The 17,790-nt window shown below is 32.9% G+C and overlaps 1 protein-coding gene across 7 annotated transcripts in view; it reads right to left on the reverse strand.

The window, feature by feature from the left end:
* Positions 1-17,790, reverse strand: part of AIMP1 (aminoacyl tRNA synthetase complex interacting multifunctional protein 1) — a 50,400-nt gene that overhangs the window by 28,000 nt on the left and 4,610 nt on the right. For 6 of the 7 annotated variants that reach the window (XR_006201786.1, XM_042935760.1, XM_042935757.1 and 3 more), the window contains exons 2-5: positions 12,024-12,157; positions 9,421-9,534; positions 6,111-6,275; positions 3,010-3,215 (exon numbers count right to left, since the gene is read on the reverse strand). Coding sequence is in view for 6 of the 7 variants with exons in the window: in XM_042935760.1 (XP_042791694.1) it covers positions 3,010-3,215; positions 6,111-6,275; positions 9,421-9,534; positions 12,024-12,157 (619 nt within the window). In the remaining variant the exon portion in view is untranslated. Of the gene's footprint in view, positions 1-3,009; positions 3,216-6,110; positions 6,276-9,420; positions 9,535-12,023; positions 12,158-15,277; positions 15,297-17,790 lie in introns of those variants that run through there. The other variant, XM_042935759.1, reaches the window with a different exon arrangement.

Consider the following 17,790-nt stretch of genomic DNA (forward strand, 5'->3'; position numbering starts at 1 on the left):
GTCATAGAAGTGAACAGAAATTTCTTTAATCTTCACAAGTTGAAGTGTCTTAATTCTTTCCCCATTTAGCAAAACCAAGGAACACAGTTGTTTATGTTCTTTCAACAAGCTTAAAATAGCACACAAGAGAATTATTACAGCAGGGGAAGAGAAAAGGCACATTCTAAATAAAAAAAGATGGTTTGCGGGTGCCTGGGTGGCTCAATTGGTCAAGTGTCCAACTTCTGATTTCGGCTCAGGTCATGATCTTATGGTTCTTGAGTTTGAACCCCAATCAGGCTCTGCACTGACAGCACAAAGCCTGCTTGGCATTCTCCCTCTCTCTCTCTGTCTCTCTCTCTCTCAGCCCCTCTCCCACACACTAGTGCGTGCTCTCTCAAAATAAATAAACATTAAACAATAAATAAATAAATAAATAAATAAATAAATAAATAATGCTTTTATAAATTAATGTTATGGGAAATTTACCCCCAAATCCTATGATTAAAAAATAATAAATAAAAATAGTAACAGGCCTAAGACTCAAATTCAAAAGGCCCCCTTTTCAGAGGTCTTCATGAATAAGACTCTTCTTCGTATACATAATTTGAAAATGCCACATGTTAGAAAAGAAGTTATAGAATATATGTATAAGAAAAAAGAACAGGGTTGTCTAGATCCAACTGTTAAAGCATCAGATGATACCCATGGACCTTTACATTAGAAAAACACACAAATCTACAAAGTTTAGTATTTGGGGGGCAAAGTGCTTCTGCTTTATACAATATTTACTGCTACTGTCTTGACAGGTTAGATACAGACGTGTATATAAACAGCTTTGTTTAAGGCTACGGCTGACAGTTGTAGGAAGAGAAGAAATTGTCTGCAACTTATGGGAACAAAAAAGATGAAACCCAATGTTGGAGGAGATTTTCCAATTTGAGCTGGCTCAAGATCAATTGGTTCTTTTCTCCAGAGCTTCTTATGAGCCTAACACCATAAGCAGTTATAAAGAAGTCCTGGTCCTAGAAAAGAGGAGTGTTAAAAAGAGGGAACAAAAGCATACACAGGAACCAAGTCTTTTTTTAAAGAGAAACTTTCATTAAACTGCTTATATCTGTTTTTCTCACCTGAACAGAACAGCCAGATGATCCTATTAATTTATGAGGTAGGCCATGTTTCTCCTTAGTTCAACAGGTCTCCAATGGCTTTCACCTCATTCAGAATATAAGTCAAAGTCTATACAATGATCTGTAAGATCTTAGGTCATCTGGCATCCCTCTCTCTGATTTCATACTGCATGGTATTCCCCCTTATTTACTCTGCTATAGTGACACTGCTTCCTGCTGTTCTTGCAACATGCCAGGCATACATCTGACTTACAACTGCCTGAAATGCTCTTCTACCAGACAGACATACGACTTTTCTTCACTTTCTTAGACCTGTACTTAAATGTCTCTTTATGATGCCTTCCCAGGCTACTTTATATAAAATTACATAATTCTAACTTCAACTCATAGACTCTTTCCCCACTTTATTTTTCTTTTAATACTTACCACTATTCAATATACTCTATATGTTGATTTTTCTCACTACCCCATAGGGTTGTGAGCTTCACAAAGGCAGGTTTTTGGTTTTTCTTTTCTAAACAAATCTACCTACCTACCTACCTACCAGTCGTCCTAATGCACTGCTATATCCCTTATCTAGAATAGTGCCTGGAAGTATCTGGAAGTATGAATGAATGAATGTAGGGATTTATTCAAAATCGCAAAGTGAATAAGCAACAGAGTTGGCAATGAACAGACAAGAACTATTTTAATGTTAAAAGTCTACAGCCTTTGCAGTATCTCCGAAGCACCATGGGGCAAAGGAAATAGGCAGATGACTCAAGTTACTATAGAAGATGTCTTGAAAGACCAAATTAAAACCATTACTGCCTGTAAGTTTTTCCAGTGTCATTGGAAATACACACGTGTCTATACACACACACGCACACACACATACACATATTTTAAAGACCTAATAACAAAATATAAAACATCCAGTTTTTAAGAAACAAAAAAAATCCATTAAAAATTTTAAGTTCAAGCTCCATTAGCCCCTCTCCTCTTTTTTTCTTCAAGTATGAAAATATTTCTTGAGTTATAAAAAAAAAAAAAAGGATTCATTCTTACCCTTACTTTTTTTTTTTTTAATTTTTTTTTTTTAACGTTTTATTTATTTTTGAGACAGAGGGAGACAGAGCATGAACGGGGGAGGGGCAGAGAGAGAGGGAGACACAGAATCAGAAGCAGGCTCCAGGCTCTGAGCCATCAGCCCAGAGCCCGACGCGGGGCTCGAACTCACGGACCGCGAGATCGTGACCTGAACCGAAGTCGGACGCCCAACCGACTGAGCCACCCAGGTGCCCCACTTACCCTTACTTTTTAGATTGATGCTATCTGGGTTTACTTAACAGTGATTTAAAAAAATCAAGGAATAATAAAATTCCATGACAGAACAATGATGATAAAGATATTTATACTATATTACATATAGAACACTAAACTAAAAACATTTTAAAAACTGAGAAAAAATAATGCATGTTTCTTCTTTTTTTTAAATGTTTATTTATCTGAGAGAGAGATTTATAGCATAAGCAGGGGAGGAGCAGAGAAAGAGGGAGAAGGAGAATCCCAAGCAGGCTCCACAGTCAGCCCAGAGCTGGACATGGGGCTCAAACTCACGAGCTGTAAGATCATGACCTGAGCTGAAATCAAGAGTCGGATGCTTAACCAACTGAGCCACCCAGATGCCCCATCTTCTTTCTTTCTACCCTCATGAATTTGATCTTAATTTGCAACTCTTTTGCAGGTTTTTGGTACTTTTATTCAATTTTTTTGGTGAAATTTATTTTATTAAAAATTAATCAAATGATCCAGTCAATACTGACTCATGTGGTATGGCCACCTTATACAAAATTATATGGAAGAACATTAAGAAAAAGTGACATGTGTATGCAGAAGTAATTTTAATTGTACAGATTACCTGTTCAAGAGGAACATGATTCACCAGGCCACTGACAACTGTTCTTGGGGCTGTTTCTCCAACATCTATTTCTTCTACATATAAAGAATCTGCATCAGGATGTTTTCTGGCAGTAATGATACAACCAACTCGAAGATCCAGACGAGAAACATCTATTGCCTTAGAGTCAGCACTTCCTGCTATTGATTGTTTTTTCTCCTTTTTCTCTAAAAAATATTTTTGAATGGTTAAACATCAGAAGTAAAACAAAAATAAACTATGAAAAACTCATTAGCTTCAATACTGATGAGCTTCAAAAGAAAGAGTGTTTATCTCCTACCTTCACTTAAATAGTAACACAGGAAAGAATTATTCGAGTCATAATTTCCCAAACCCTAATTTAGCTATTTCTCTCTTAAATAACTGCCTAAATCTCTAAAGACGTAGAATAGAAGCTGGTAAACCATGTTCATTTATTTACATAATGTCTATGGATGCCTTTGCAGTATAGCACAGTTGAGTAGTTATGATGACTTTTTGGTCTGCAAAGCTTAAGATATTAAATGGACTTTTATTGAGAAAATTTGCCTTTCCCTGAAACAGATTTGGAGAAAATCCTTTAAAATTTTTACTGTGACTCTTTAGAAAGTGAAAAATCCTTTATTTAGGAAGAACATCACAATTAGTAGCCAGCTAAGGGAATGAACTATATAATCAAGTATAATTTCACTGATAAAATGTTTCTCTCTTTAAACACACCAATAACTATACAATGAATTTCACCATTTCTTGTATTTCTCTGAACACTTAGGGTTTTAGGTTTATCTGAGCGACTATGGAGAAGATAACATTTTATTCTAATGTTTTAAAAATACTCCTCTTATTTATGTTGAAAATCTAACTCTTATTAGCATTTTGATTACTTTGATCACTGAATCAAAATGTGACCTATGAAGAATTCATATTCCTTAAGTTTACATTTAGCTTCTCTGGCAGAAAAAAAAAGTAAAACAAAATAAAAACTTATTCACCTGCAACCTACAGGGTAGAGATAAATAGTTGTGACTTAGAAGCACTCCTTCTTGATTACACCTTTGTTTAATCTTTGAACAAATATTTACTGAGATCCAAGGCACTGAAAATCTCTTTTAAGGAAGACAGATATATATAATGAATATGTGACAAACATTACATACACAAAGATATAATACAGAAATGCAGAGATAAATAATTCTGCCTAAAGTGGGAAAGAATGATTTTGTGTAAGGACATTCACAATTTATACAAAGAGAGCTTACAAAAGAAGAGGTAATTCAAAATAATGAACAATGTTTAATCTTACTAGCAAAAGCTAGTAAAAATCCAAGTGATATAGAATATACAACAAAATTACTAGGAAACAATACACCAAAAATCTTAAAGTAGTTACCTTTGAGTGATAATCTATATATTTAATATAATGCAGTATAACAGTATATCTACATATCTACATTTTTAACTTTAATCTACTCCCTAGGCATTTGCAATACTTTTATCAGGAATCCATAGTCCAGAGGTGACTGCAAACGTCAAAATCTATACCAAGAGCTTAGTTATCATAAAAGATTTTGGACATGTTTCGTTAAAAGATGAGCGATGCTCACATGTGGCAGGCTACAGACTGTCTTGTAACCATAACCTCTGCATGAGCAGAAATGGATTCTGGCAATTCTAGCAGCCAAGCACCAATGGAACACCCCACTATCCCAGCACTGCCCCATATGGTAGCTGCCAACCACACATAGCTATTTACATTTAAATTTAAAATAATAAAAAAAACTCTGTTCCTTAGTCACACCAGACACATTTAAAATGTTCAACAGCCATGACTGGTTATTAGCTACTGTGTTGGATTATGAAGCTATACAGTATCTCCATCACTACAGACAGTACCACTGGACACAGGCATTCTAAACATAGAGTTCCATTTGGTCTTGTGTACTTCTTCCTCCCACAAAGGAAGACTCTTGTCTCATTTGACTAGAAGATTAACTAATCCTGCAGTCACAAAAATACAACGTATCTTATTTTGGGTATGAACTTCATCATACTTAGAACAGGCTGATTGCTTTGTGCCTACATCTGAATGAATTTTATAAAGTGAAAGAATTAGTTTGAGTTGCTTTCACTATAACCATACCACCCAGTGGTGAAGTTATGTAGAAGATGTACAGCTCCTATCTACTTCTAAGAAAGGTTACTGATGTTTACCAAAAGGAACTGGCAAGTGTTAGATGCTAAATTGGCTTAGGTTAGTTCACAAATTCCTCAGCCATATTTTCCAAAAATTCTTAAGTGGTTATAAGTGTTATGAGAGGTATGAATGATGAATTATAAAAGCACTTTTTTTAGACATACCTAGAAAAATGAAATCTATAAAGAGTATAGGAGACGAGGTCAAAAAAGAGTCACATTTATGAGAATAGCTTCAAGCAATAAGGTTAAGGATAAATTAGAAAAGACTAAAAAGCTAACTTTCTACCTGTGACTTCTCTGAAACTGAAATATACACTAAAATTTAGTCACATCAAACCACATATGGACCTGTACACTTAATCTCTACTTTCTTTTTTTTTTTTTTTTTTTTTTTTTTTTTTTTTTTTTTAATTTTTTTTTTTTTTTTTCAACGTTTTTTATTTATTTTTGGGACAGAGAGAGACAGAGCATGAACGGGGGAGGGGCAGAGAGAGAGGGAGACACAGAATCGGAAACAGGCTCCAGGCTCCGAGCCATCAGCCCAGAGCCTGACGCGGGGCTCGAACTCACGGACCGCGAGATCGTGACCTGGCTGAAGTCGGATGCTTAACCGACTGCGCCACCCAGGCGCCCCTTAATCTCTACTTTCTATGTTTAGTTATGTTAAAACATACTCTACCTCAAATAACACACTCCTACCCTGTCAACCTGGTCAATCTTCACATATTCCTTTAGAGCTCAGTTTCTATATTCCAATATCATACTGTTCCTAATTTTGTTCTAGTTCATAAAGGTTTCAACTTTCTTTTGACACCACTATTAATATCGAAAATGTTGACATCTGATAAACCAGTCAAGAGCCAAGTAACCTTGAAGTTTAACAATACCTTTCATTTCAATTTTCTCTTTCATCTTTTCTTCTGCTCTTCCTCCTGTTATCTGTTCTTTGGCACCAGAAGATACAGTTGTTATTGGTATAGACTGTATCACTTTTTCGGAAACCGAGGAATTAGCTTGCAGTGGAGTACCAGATGGGAATGGTATTTGTTTCACTGATACAGAAAATGAAATAAAGTCATTATGAACTCTTTTTAAAAGAAAATTTCACTGTATATGATTATCAAATCTCTACTCTCTGAGACTGTAAAAAGGCTGCCAAAAAATTAATAATATTTTAAACATGATAAAAGTTAAAAGATCCTCATTTAATCACTAATGACTCAACTGAGACAATTGCACACAATAATAATGACTAATATTTATCATGGATTATGTCCTAGACACTTTTCAAAATGCTTTATATAAATTAACTCTTGTATTTCTAATACCCTAAAAGCAGTAAGTTTTCTGTTGTTGTTTTTTAGAGAAAAAGAACAGAAACAAGGGAAAGGGGGAGAGAGAAAGAGACAGAGACAAAGAATCTTATGCAAGTTCTATGCTCAGTGCAGGGCCCAAAATGGAGCTCAATCCCATGACCCTGGAATCATGACCTGAGCCGAAATCAAGAGTTAAGACACCCAAGCGACTGAGCCACCGAGGCACCTCTCAAAGCAGTAACTTCTATTCACATCCCCATTTACAGATGATCAACATGAGCAATACAGAAGTTAAAAACTTGGCCCATCACACACAGAATGAATAGGAAAATAAATTTATACTGAGGCAGTCTGTCTCCAGAGACTAGCCTCTCATGGTTTGGCAAGATGACATGTTTTTCACTCAGGTTTTCTTTCATACTGAACAATTAACTAGGAAAGTGTTTTAATAATAGTCATTTCTTTATCAGCATTAATGGAGATGCAAGTCCATAATTCTATTTCAAAAAACTTTTTAAGGAAGAAAATTCCTTCAGCAATGTTAAAAACACTCTCATGGCCTAGTGAATATGGAAAAACAAAATCTTGTGAGGGATTTTGATGTGGGTTAGATTCTGGCCAATATTCAGACCACTTTTCTGAGGTATTTTTAAGTTCCCTGGAGGCTATTGCTTCATTAAGTAATGTGACACTCCTTATTTTATGTTCCACCATTTGACAGAATACAATAATTTAAGCTGTTGATATGCTTTAGCATTTCATTAACAAGATTAGAGTTTAAAAAGTTCCAGGGCAAACTTTTGGAACTGGGAAAATGGAAAGCAGTTTTACACTGCTAATATTTTAACTGTTTATTTAATTCTGTACCTGTATTCCAAATCTCTTTGTTGTGGAAAAGATCACATTTTTCATTAACAAACAATATTCTCTTCAGTTGATAGTTTTAAGCACACATTATTGATTTTTCCTTACTTTTGTTTAGCTCACAAAGGGTAGAACCCATACTACGGAATTCAAAATAAACCACTCACTGACAGAATAACATGATAGGAAGCAGTAAGAGAGACTTTCACTATACTTGGGCCTACTTAACTCACTTAGGAAAGATTTTCTATAGTATAATCAAATGCGTCTCTCTGTGTGGTACTTTAATATTGTAACAGAGCTATTATTATTGTTGTTGTTCTATAATATAAATTTGTCTAGACACCTTTAAAATAATTCAGTAAAATTTAAATTTTTATTTATAACATAATTGAAATGATAATTATCTGCTGAGTTGAATAACCTAAAAATTATATGATTTCAGGAGTGCCTGGGTAGCTCGGTTGGTTAAGCGACAGACTCGATTTTGGCTCAGGTCAAGATCTCACGATTGTGAGATTGAGCCCTGCATCAGACTCTGAACTGAGCGTGGAGCCTGCTTGGGATTCTCTCTCTGCCCCTCCCCTCCTTGCCAACACGCATGCACTCTCTCTCTTTCTCCCTCAAAATAAATAAACATTTATAAAAACTTTATGATTTCAAGCAAATTACTTTATAGCTGTCAGCTTTAATTTCCTCATGTATAAAACAAGGACATTTGTGTACACAATTTTAAGGATAAAATATATAATATACATGAAGCACTTGGCACACCTGCCTGGCATATAGTAAAACTTAATAAATGTCAGCTAAATATTACTACGGCTTATTTTCAATAACTAATAGGGAACAGTGATGATCTAGTTGAAGCATATAGCACAGAGATTAAAAGCATAGTTTTTTTTTTTTTTTTTTTTTTTTTCAAAAATAAACATAAAAAAATTTTTTTTAAAAAAGGGGCCCCTGGGTGGCTCTCAGCTCAGGTCATGATCTCGCGGTTTGTGAGTTCAAGCCCCACATTGGGCTCTGTGCTGATAGCTCAGAGCCTGGAGCCTGCTTTGGATTCTGTGTCTGCCTCTCTTTCTGCCCCTCCTCTGCTCACACTCTGTCTCTCCCTCTCTCTCAAAAATAAATAAACATAAAAAAATTTTTTTAACCAAAGTTTCTTTTTTTTAATTCAAGTATAATTAACATACAGTGTGCTACATTACTTTCACATGTACAGTATGATTTCCCTGATGAGGGTAAGAATATACAATGGAAAAAAGACAGTCTCTTCAACAAATGGTGTTAGGAAAACTGAACAGCTATATGCAAAAGAATGAAACTGGAGCACTTTCTTACAGAATACACAAAAATAAACTCAAAATGGATTAAAGACCTAAATGTGAGATCTGAAAGTTCCTAGAAAAAAGATAGGCAATAATTTCTCTTGACTTCAGCCACAGCAACATTTTCTAAACATTTTCTAAACTGAAGCAAGAGAAACAAAAACAAAACTAAACTACTAAGACTACACCAGAATAAAGCCTTTTGCACAGTGAAACCATCCACAAAACAAAAAGGCAATTAACTGAATGAGGGAAGACACTTGCGAATGATATATCTGATCAGGGGTTAATATCCAAATTATATGAAGAACAACTATAATTCAATACCAAAAATAATTATAATAATAATAATTCAACACCAATAATAATAATCCACTTAATAATAGGCATAGTACCTGAAGAGACATTTTTCCAAAGACATACAGATGCCAACAAACATATGAAAAAGATGCTCAACGTCACTAAAAGCATAGGTTTTTGAAACCCAGCTCTGCCACTTTTTGCATGAGCTCAAACAAGATCATTTGCCTTTCCTGAATCTCCACTTTCTCTTTTGTAAGGGGAACAATTGCATAAGGGCTACTGTGGGGATAAAATGAGAAATCTAGCATAATACCTAACTTAATAAACAATGATATAATTACTATTATAAATCAAAACAACTTATTATTTCAATATTTAATCACCTCCGTTTTGAATTTCTGCCTGAATTAGCTCTTGTTTCAATTCTTCAATTTCTTTCTTTAATTTAGCATTTTCAACTCGAAGTTTCTTCTCTTCTCTCAAAGTTGCCTGCAAAACTAGGATCAAGAAAATCCAGTAAAGAGATAGCCATGTTTTCTAAAAGGTTTCTTATGAATACTATTTGAAAAGAGCACAGCAGTATAAACACAACTAAGATAATACCAGTAAACAAATATTTGTCTATTCCTTTATATCAGTTTAGAATTTATTAAACTACAAAAACGGTAAAAAATCTGCGAAATAATAACAGAACAGAAAAGTTTTGTTTATGGGGCGCCTGGGTGGCTGTCAGTTGAACATCCAACTTTGGCTGATGTCATGATCTCACAGTTCATGAGTTCAAACCCCACGTCCAGCTCTGTGCTGACAGCTCAGAGCCTGGAGCCTGCTTCAGAATCTGTGTCTCCCTCTTTCTCTGATACCCCCTACCCTGCTTATGCTCACTCTCTCACTCTCAAAAACTGAATAAAAATTTAAAAATAAATTTTTTTAAGTTTTGTTTATGAATCGTTTTTCTAGCTTCCATAATGATGCTAATGACAAATCAATAATACATAAACTATCAAAATGAGACAAATATTAAGATACATTATTATTTCTTTAAGCTGGAGATCTAATGATAGCAAACCATAAAAAAACTATTCTCACTTCTTTCTTTTTAATCATTACCTTGTAAAAGTACAATCTGTTATTCTTTTTTTCCTAATTTCTCAAGAGGTTGAGCTGGCCTGCCAAACATTTAGTGAGTGAAATAGCTTCAAAGATTTGCTCAACATATAATACGTGCATTAAAGGTGAGCAACAGGATATACAAAAGAATAAAAACAAAACAAAACAAACAAACAAAAAACAATGATTCTCAGTGGGGTCAGGACTGCTCCCGAGGTAGGATTCTTAAAATCTGTGGGAGTATTTTGGGGCATTTATTGGGCAGAAGTCAGGGACGCCAAATGTCCCGAAACATGCTAGATACACTCATAAAATGAAGAGCTGTTTCACATTCTGCAGAATTTTCCACTGACCGATTGTACATCTGTGTAGGTGAAAATCCTGTTAATCATTTGAGCCTAGATCCTATGTTTTATATATAAACACAAAATATTATTAAACATTTTCATCACACCCTGAATTTTTTATAAACCAAGTATCATATAAATCAAGAATAAACTATTCTTTGCTTTGTTCACAGCCTTACCCGAAGAATTATTCATCATTCTGAGTAAATCAAAAACATAACTGAAAGCTGCTTCTGCTATCGGAGTTGCTAACATAAAGGCAGACTAAATAAACACTCATATCAATTAGCATTATGTCTGTTGCATTCTTGGTGATTCTATGTATGTGAATCATACAGCATATGACTTTCTCATATGTCTGGTAATACCATCCACCTAAGAATTTACTTACTAAAATACGTATTTTTATTATTACTACTATTTATAAATTACTTTCTTTTTTAATTTTCCTGTGTATTATATACATGATTAATGTATGGTTTGAAATTATGTGTATAGGTAGGTTATTTTATCTAAAAAATATTTTATTTACAAAACATTAAGAGATTTTACAAAATATTTATTGCAAAACAGGAACAATGGGACTGGGAAGCATCAGGATAGGCTACCAAAAAGTAATAATGATAAAGGTGAAGAATAAACACGCACTAAGGGTAGAAAGGTTCCTTTTTCTTTTAATTAGCAAAATTAAAATGTTAGTCAAGTTGCTAACAGGCACCCATATGAGAAAAAATTCACAGAAGAGATTAGAGATCACCTCTAATCTCCTTATCTTACTAATGGAAAGAAATATTAAAAACTTTAAGAAAAATAACAAGAAAAATCCTTTAAGAATTTTAAGAAAAATAAGAAAGTTTATAAAACATTATAAAAAAGACATAATTAAAGCAGTATTTTAAAATAAAGAAAAAATATTCTGAAGAGTAAATGTACAATTCTGTAAGCCATTCACAATCTTATACAGCAAAGAAAAGCATTTCTTTAGTTATGGTAAAAGACTTAGGGATTTTCGTCACACCATTAACATGGACTATTGAGAAATAAAATATACTTAACAAAATTCAACCTAAATCCTAAAAGGAGAAATTCAGATTTGATATTTTTGTACTTATCATAGCAATTTCTAGGTAAAATTTAAAGACATATTGGAAAAAATGTAAAAATCATTTCAGAAGATGCCTCAGTAGAGGGTAATATGAGTATATATTTTCACAGGAGATATCTGAGTTCATATTTGATTTTACCCAATTTTCTTCATTTTACTCTCCAATTCTATATCAACTTATTTTAAACATGAATTTTCCTTTAGCACTCTTAAAATAATACACTGTTTTCCTTATATTACATTCACTACATATGAATTCTAATTTATCTTAATCCCAAAATATTTTACTCAAAATTAAAATGTTAAAGGAATCTAAGTTATCATCAAGATGATGAAATAATATTTACGGGGTAAGCACAGTTTTTGTGCTGTCAATATGTGAATTCCTTTTAAGTATCTCCTCAGAAAATGTAAAATCTCTTACTTGCTTTCTCCTTAAGAAGAGCAACTTGCTGCTTTAAATATTCAATAATTTGATCTGCTTCTGCACCCTTCTGTTCCAGTCTCTTCAGAACAGCACCATTAGTTGCCATTTTTTTAAAGATACGGCAGAAAATCCTAAGTGAAAAAATAAGTGATAAGTTATACCACAGAAGGAATAAAATTTATTGTACAGAACACTAAGCAAGCAGTTTGAAAGGAAAAACATCTTCCACTTTAACAGATCAATATACTAGAAAACTACATTTCCTATACTTTTCCTCCAGAGCAACAAACCAAATAAATGGCAGAAACATTAAATGACTAACTCCTCAATATGTTTGGAAGAGGGAATCAATTTTCTTTCCCTAAATGCAAAAAACATGCTATTTCACATTTTAGGCTGGAAAATTTTAAAGAAACTTTTAAAATACAGCAGAGTATTATAACACAAAACAGGAAGACTAAGGGAAAAGAATAACAATAACCTTAACCAAGCTGTAACTGAGTGCCACTCCTGTGTTCCAAAGTTAAGAATTGCTGAATTCCCTTTTTATATGCTACTTTTAGATACTGGATATTTCTACCGCTTATTTAACTATGTACAAATGTAAGGAGGAATATGTGACTTAGGAAAGACAAAAGAAAAAGATCAACAATTAGGAACATATCAATATTAAAGACATGCCTACTCAGAAATAATGCCAGCATATATACTGTGACTCTTATTAAAGAAAATAATTAGAATATTAAAATCATAATAATTTACAGAAATTAGAAAACATCCTGTCAATGTTCAGAAAAATGTGTATATGCAAGCATTCTGAGATTAACTCATAACGTTAAAGTTTAAACTGCCAAATATTAAAAGTCACACTAACAAAAGACAAGATAAATCATTAATACTACAAATTGCTCTTTTTTACCTGATTAACTTTAATTTATAATACAAAACATAACAATGACACAAGCACTGCTGAAGTAATTCTGATTTTAAATAAGTGATACACAATAAAATGGTGAAATTTTTTGATAAAGGAAAAAATTGGCTAATTAAGGGCAAATAATGTAAGATGTTTGAAAATTTCAAATTATGCAATATGCATCCTATAAAAAGGACATTCTGAAATCTTTACCTTTTTATTAAAAGAGAAACAATCCTCAAAAAACTTTTATGCTAAAGTTAACAATTTATAAATAGAATGACTAAAAAAAACTGATAAAAATAAAGCTGCTAATAAATGAAGAAAATATAAATGTGGTTAATCTGAGAAAGTCATAGTAAACCTGTCATTTTCTATATGGACTATTATTTAACAATTTAAAAAATACAGAGCATTTTGGTACAAAAATTGAAAAGGAAGATACTAACTTTTTAATTCAGCCAATTTTTACCAACATAAACACAGAATACCCCGTTGCTCCTCAAATGTTTTTTTTTCTTTTTAGAATTTTAGAGAAAAATACATATGAACATATGAAGAAAGTTAAGGTAAAAACAGCTTGTTCTTTTGGACTTTTAGTATCCTCCTATTAGCATTCTTTCAGTTTAATGTTTACTTTAGTCTAACATAATAATCAAATATATTCAATAGGTGAAATAGTTATCCCAAGAAAAATAATGAGTATTTGATTTAGCATAATTTGTTAACTTTTACTTTTGTAGCAAAAAAAAAAAAAAATTTGATGAGTTAATACCAAAATAAATGATATGCCTTAGAAAAATCCCCAGTAAATGAATATCTTAACTCATAAGAAATAACTATAAGTATAAAATAGTTGTCATGAATTTGTCTACTGGTACAGAAGTTATCTCACAAATACCAGCCAAACATGAAACTCCTGTCCTGACTCACAGAAAAAGTTTCAAAACTAACAATAATTTGCAAAATAGAGATCATAAATCCCACCGAAGAGAGAAAAAAGATATTTTACTGAGTTGATAAATCTATTAACTATCTACAAAATCGTTATAAAAATGAGTTAAATAAAATATCACTTTTGTAATACATACTGAAGCACCAGCGTAACTTTAGTAAGAAAGAATCCTTTAAAACATAAACACAAATGAGCTGAATATACTAAATATATATATAAAACCACTAGAGAAAACAATGGGATAAAAAGAAGTGGTAACACTTTGAATGATACTGATAAAATATATATATATATATATATCAATGCCTTATGTATTTATTACATAAATTATAAAAGAAGCATAATTTATATACTTGGCTATAACTTTACTATTATAACTTTAGATTAAGGTCTAACTTTAAATCATGAAATAAAACTAGGACTGAGACATCACTTGAAATATTCAGTAAAAATGGATTCAGTTTTAGGTTTTTGGGGTTTTTTTTTTTTTAATGTTTTTTATTTTTGACAGAGAGAGACAGAACATGAGCTGGGGAGGGGCACAGAGAGAGAGAGAGAGAGAGAGAGAGAGAGAGAGGTAGACACAAGAACTGAGCGAGGTAGGCTCTAGGCTCTGAGCTGTCAGCACAGAGCCTGAAGCAGGGCTGGAACTCATGAACAAGATCATGACCTGGGCTGAAGTCGGATGCTCAACCAACTGAGCCACCCAGGTGCCCTGTAAATGGATTCATTTTTAATCAAATAATTGTACAAATAAAATATGAAAAATAAAGAGAAAACATGTTAGTAACAAAGAGAAATTTTACTGAAAAGACATATATAGGACATGAAGTCTTAAAATGTTGAGAACAGAGAGATGACAGTGATCCTAATAAACCACTCGTATATAAAATAACTATGGATGACAGAAGCCATCTCAAATTTCCTGATAGGTATTGTTGAGTAATAATATCTAGTGCTTACTTTGTCTTTAGTAACTGCCAAGTCTTTTTCTCAGCACCTCACAATATTAACTTAATTATCACAACACCATGACATACATATTATTATTATTCCTTCTCCTTGTTTACAATATTAAGAACTTTTTACAAGAGTATGAAATAAAAGTAATTTAATAACAGGAACATGGATTTGCAAATCACAAGACCTTGGATCAAATCCTACCCTTTGCCTCCGAATCAACTTACCTAACCTCTCTGAGCCAAAAAGTTTTCTCATTTGTAAAATGGAGATAATTCTATGTATCTCATAGCATTGATATGTGGCAAAATAAGATACCATGAATAATATTCAATATTTCTGGCAAGTGGTAAAAAATGTCAGGCACTGAGCAAAATTCTGGTCACACAAAAAAAGATAGGATATATGTACAAACCTCACCTTCAAGAAGCTCCCAATAGTGTAGGCTACCGATGAGCATGATATTTTGTAGATCTTTAGGTAAATGATTTTTGTTTTCTTAAAGGTTAAGAACATAACAAATAATAAAAATACAAATTATAGATTGATATTAAAAATACATTTAGATAATTTGGCTAAGCCATACCTTAATTTCTTTGTGAGTGGTGGTATACAGTCTATGGGGGTAATAAATATTAATTTATTTACATTAATTGTGAATTTTGTTTATAATAGTATATAAAATATACCTAGAGACTCCTGTCCTCAGGAATACAAGACAACAGCCAACTGAAATCTTTGCACTTTCCCCTACAAACAGATATTGCCATTGTAATTACAGAAACTCTAAAACTAGATTTAAGATTATTTAAACAAATGGTGCACAAAAAAGAAATACTGAATGGCTTATAGATTTTAGTTTGAACACCTTGTGAAAGTCTTCTAAGAAACTAGTATTAATGGTTCTCAACTCTAGCTCAAAAGGCAAAGCAGTCCGGCACAAGCCATACATGCCATTTTGCCAAAGGCACACAAATGGCCAAGAATACCAAGAGAAAAATTGTCTTATGAAAATTATGTAAATTGTTTTGGTTTAAGGAAAAGAAAAAAGGGATAAAAATTCACTAAATACTTTCTACTCACAATTTTGCTATGAACCTAAAACTGCTCTAAAAAAGTCTTAGGAAAATTCACTGAACAGCACACTTAAGAATGCATGAATTTAAAACCTGAAAATACTCTACATCCTAACTACTTATGACAAAGGCTTTATTTGGTTATGCAATAATTAATAATATCCCAACATTTACAACATATATCACATAATGATAGGTTACTTGTAACTATTTTAACTGCCACAAATATCAATAACATCATTACAAAGGAAGTCTCATTAAGAGAGAAAGTATCTTTTGCTAGCACAGTCACGTTTCCAGCAATAATCAAGTTTTCTTCACAAAATAAAACTTAGGAGCGACTATAAAACACACTAGCTGTTTTAACCAGTGTCTATTTTTTCTTTACTCCTAGGTTATCTTGGCAATATTACTCATGATGCGAAAATTAACCTGTCCTTTGAGATATTCTGGATTAGTTAGAAAGACAAGTCTATATGTTGAACAAAATTTTCCTCAAATGCTAAGAGCTATGTATTGTTTTTGAATTAGAAGCTCTGGGAATAGGTTTTCTAGTACTTGTTAATTAACTTTAAACTTTTCAAAAATATAAGTATGATGCATAAATTTATGTCCATATTTTATAGTAATATGTAGATATTGATCATTCGAACCAGCAGAAAAGTAGTTGTCTTTTTTTCCCTTACAGTATTTATAGCTAACTAATCTTGGTTGAGTCACATACTTAACAGCCTGTGTGATCTTGGTAAAGTTACTTCTCTGTGTTTCATTTTTTAAATTTATAATGAGGATAATTTCACCTGATTTCACTTTCTATTCCTTGGCACCTCCTTTTAGGGATCCTTTTTCTTGACTTGTCCCTTTTATGTTTTTCAGGGTTTGGTCCTGATTTCTAGTCTCTTCTAAGGATTGCAAACTATTACCACCACACAAAGCAGGGATCCCTTTGTGTTCCAGGGTTAACAATGTTTGAAACAGCTGAAGGTTTAAGCAAGGCAAAACAGACTGAACAACTCCCTGCTGTCTGCCACTTATGCCACCTGCCAGGTCCCTATAAATAACTTATGTTCATGACCCCAATTTTACTTATATTTCCTGATTTTGAGTCATGTGCTGGGTTTATAGTAGAGAGCAAAATTAAACATATTCTTTGTATTCACTAAGCTTTCAAACAAATGAGGGAAAACACAGTAAATTGGAAAAAAAATTTAAATGAGGTTAAGTTTAGGGCAACAGTGCTAGTTTAATAAAAACACTGCTTAAAGCTTGGACAAATCTTGTACCATTCAACCCAGTGCTCATTTCATTACCATGTGCCAAGTGCTCCACAGTGACTTTCAATTTTACACGGTATTTTATATGGAGTACCTACTGAATTTCATAACTTTAAGTTTCCTTTGTCTCCTCAAAGCTTTTAGTGTGCTAATAGGCTTCGGTTTTCTCACAGATGATAATGCTAATAATAATTTTTTTTAAGTTTATTTACTTATTTTGAGAGAAAGCAAGTGTGAGCAGGGGCAGGAGCAGAGAGAGGAGAGAGAAAGGATTCCAAGCAGGCTCCCCACTGTCAGTGTGGAGCCAGATGTGGGGCTCTATGCCATGACCTTAGCCCAAATCAAGAGTCAGACGTTTAACCAACTGAGCCACTCAGGTTACCCAATAATAATAATGTTAATAACAGATAACATTTTAGAGTATTTATTATGGGCTGGCTAAATGCTTTACATAGATCATCTATGAATACTCTATAATTACTTCCATTATACAAAGAAGAAAACTTGAATTAAAATTAGTTTGCCTTAGGTCATGTGACTAGTTAGTAACAGGATTAAAACTTAGGGTCGGTCTGATCCTGCA

Source organism: Panthera leo, chromosome B1 (assembly GCF_018350215.1).
Source record: "Panthera leo isolate Ple1 chromosome B1, P.leo_Ple1_pat1.1, whole genome shotgun sequence".
Taxonomy (NCBI): domain Eukaryota; kingdom Metazoa; phylum Chordata; class Mammalia; order Carnivora; family Felidae; genus Panthera; species Panthera leo.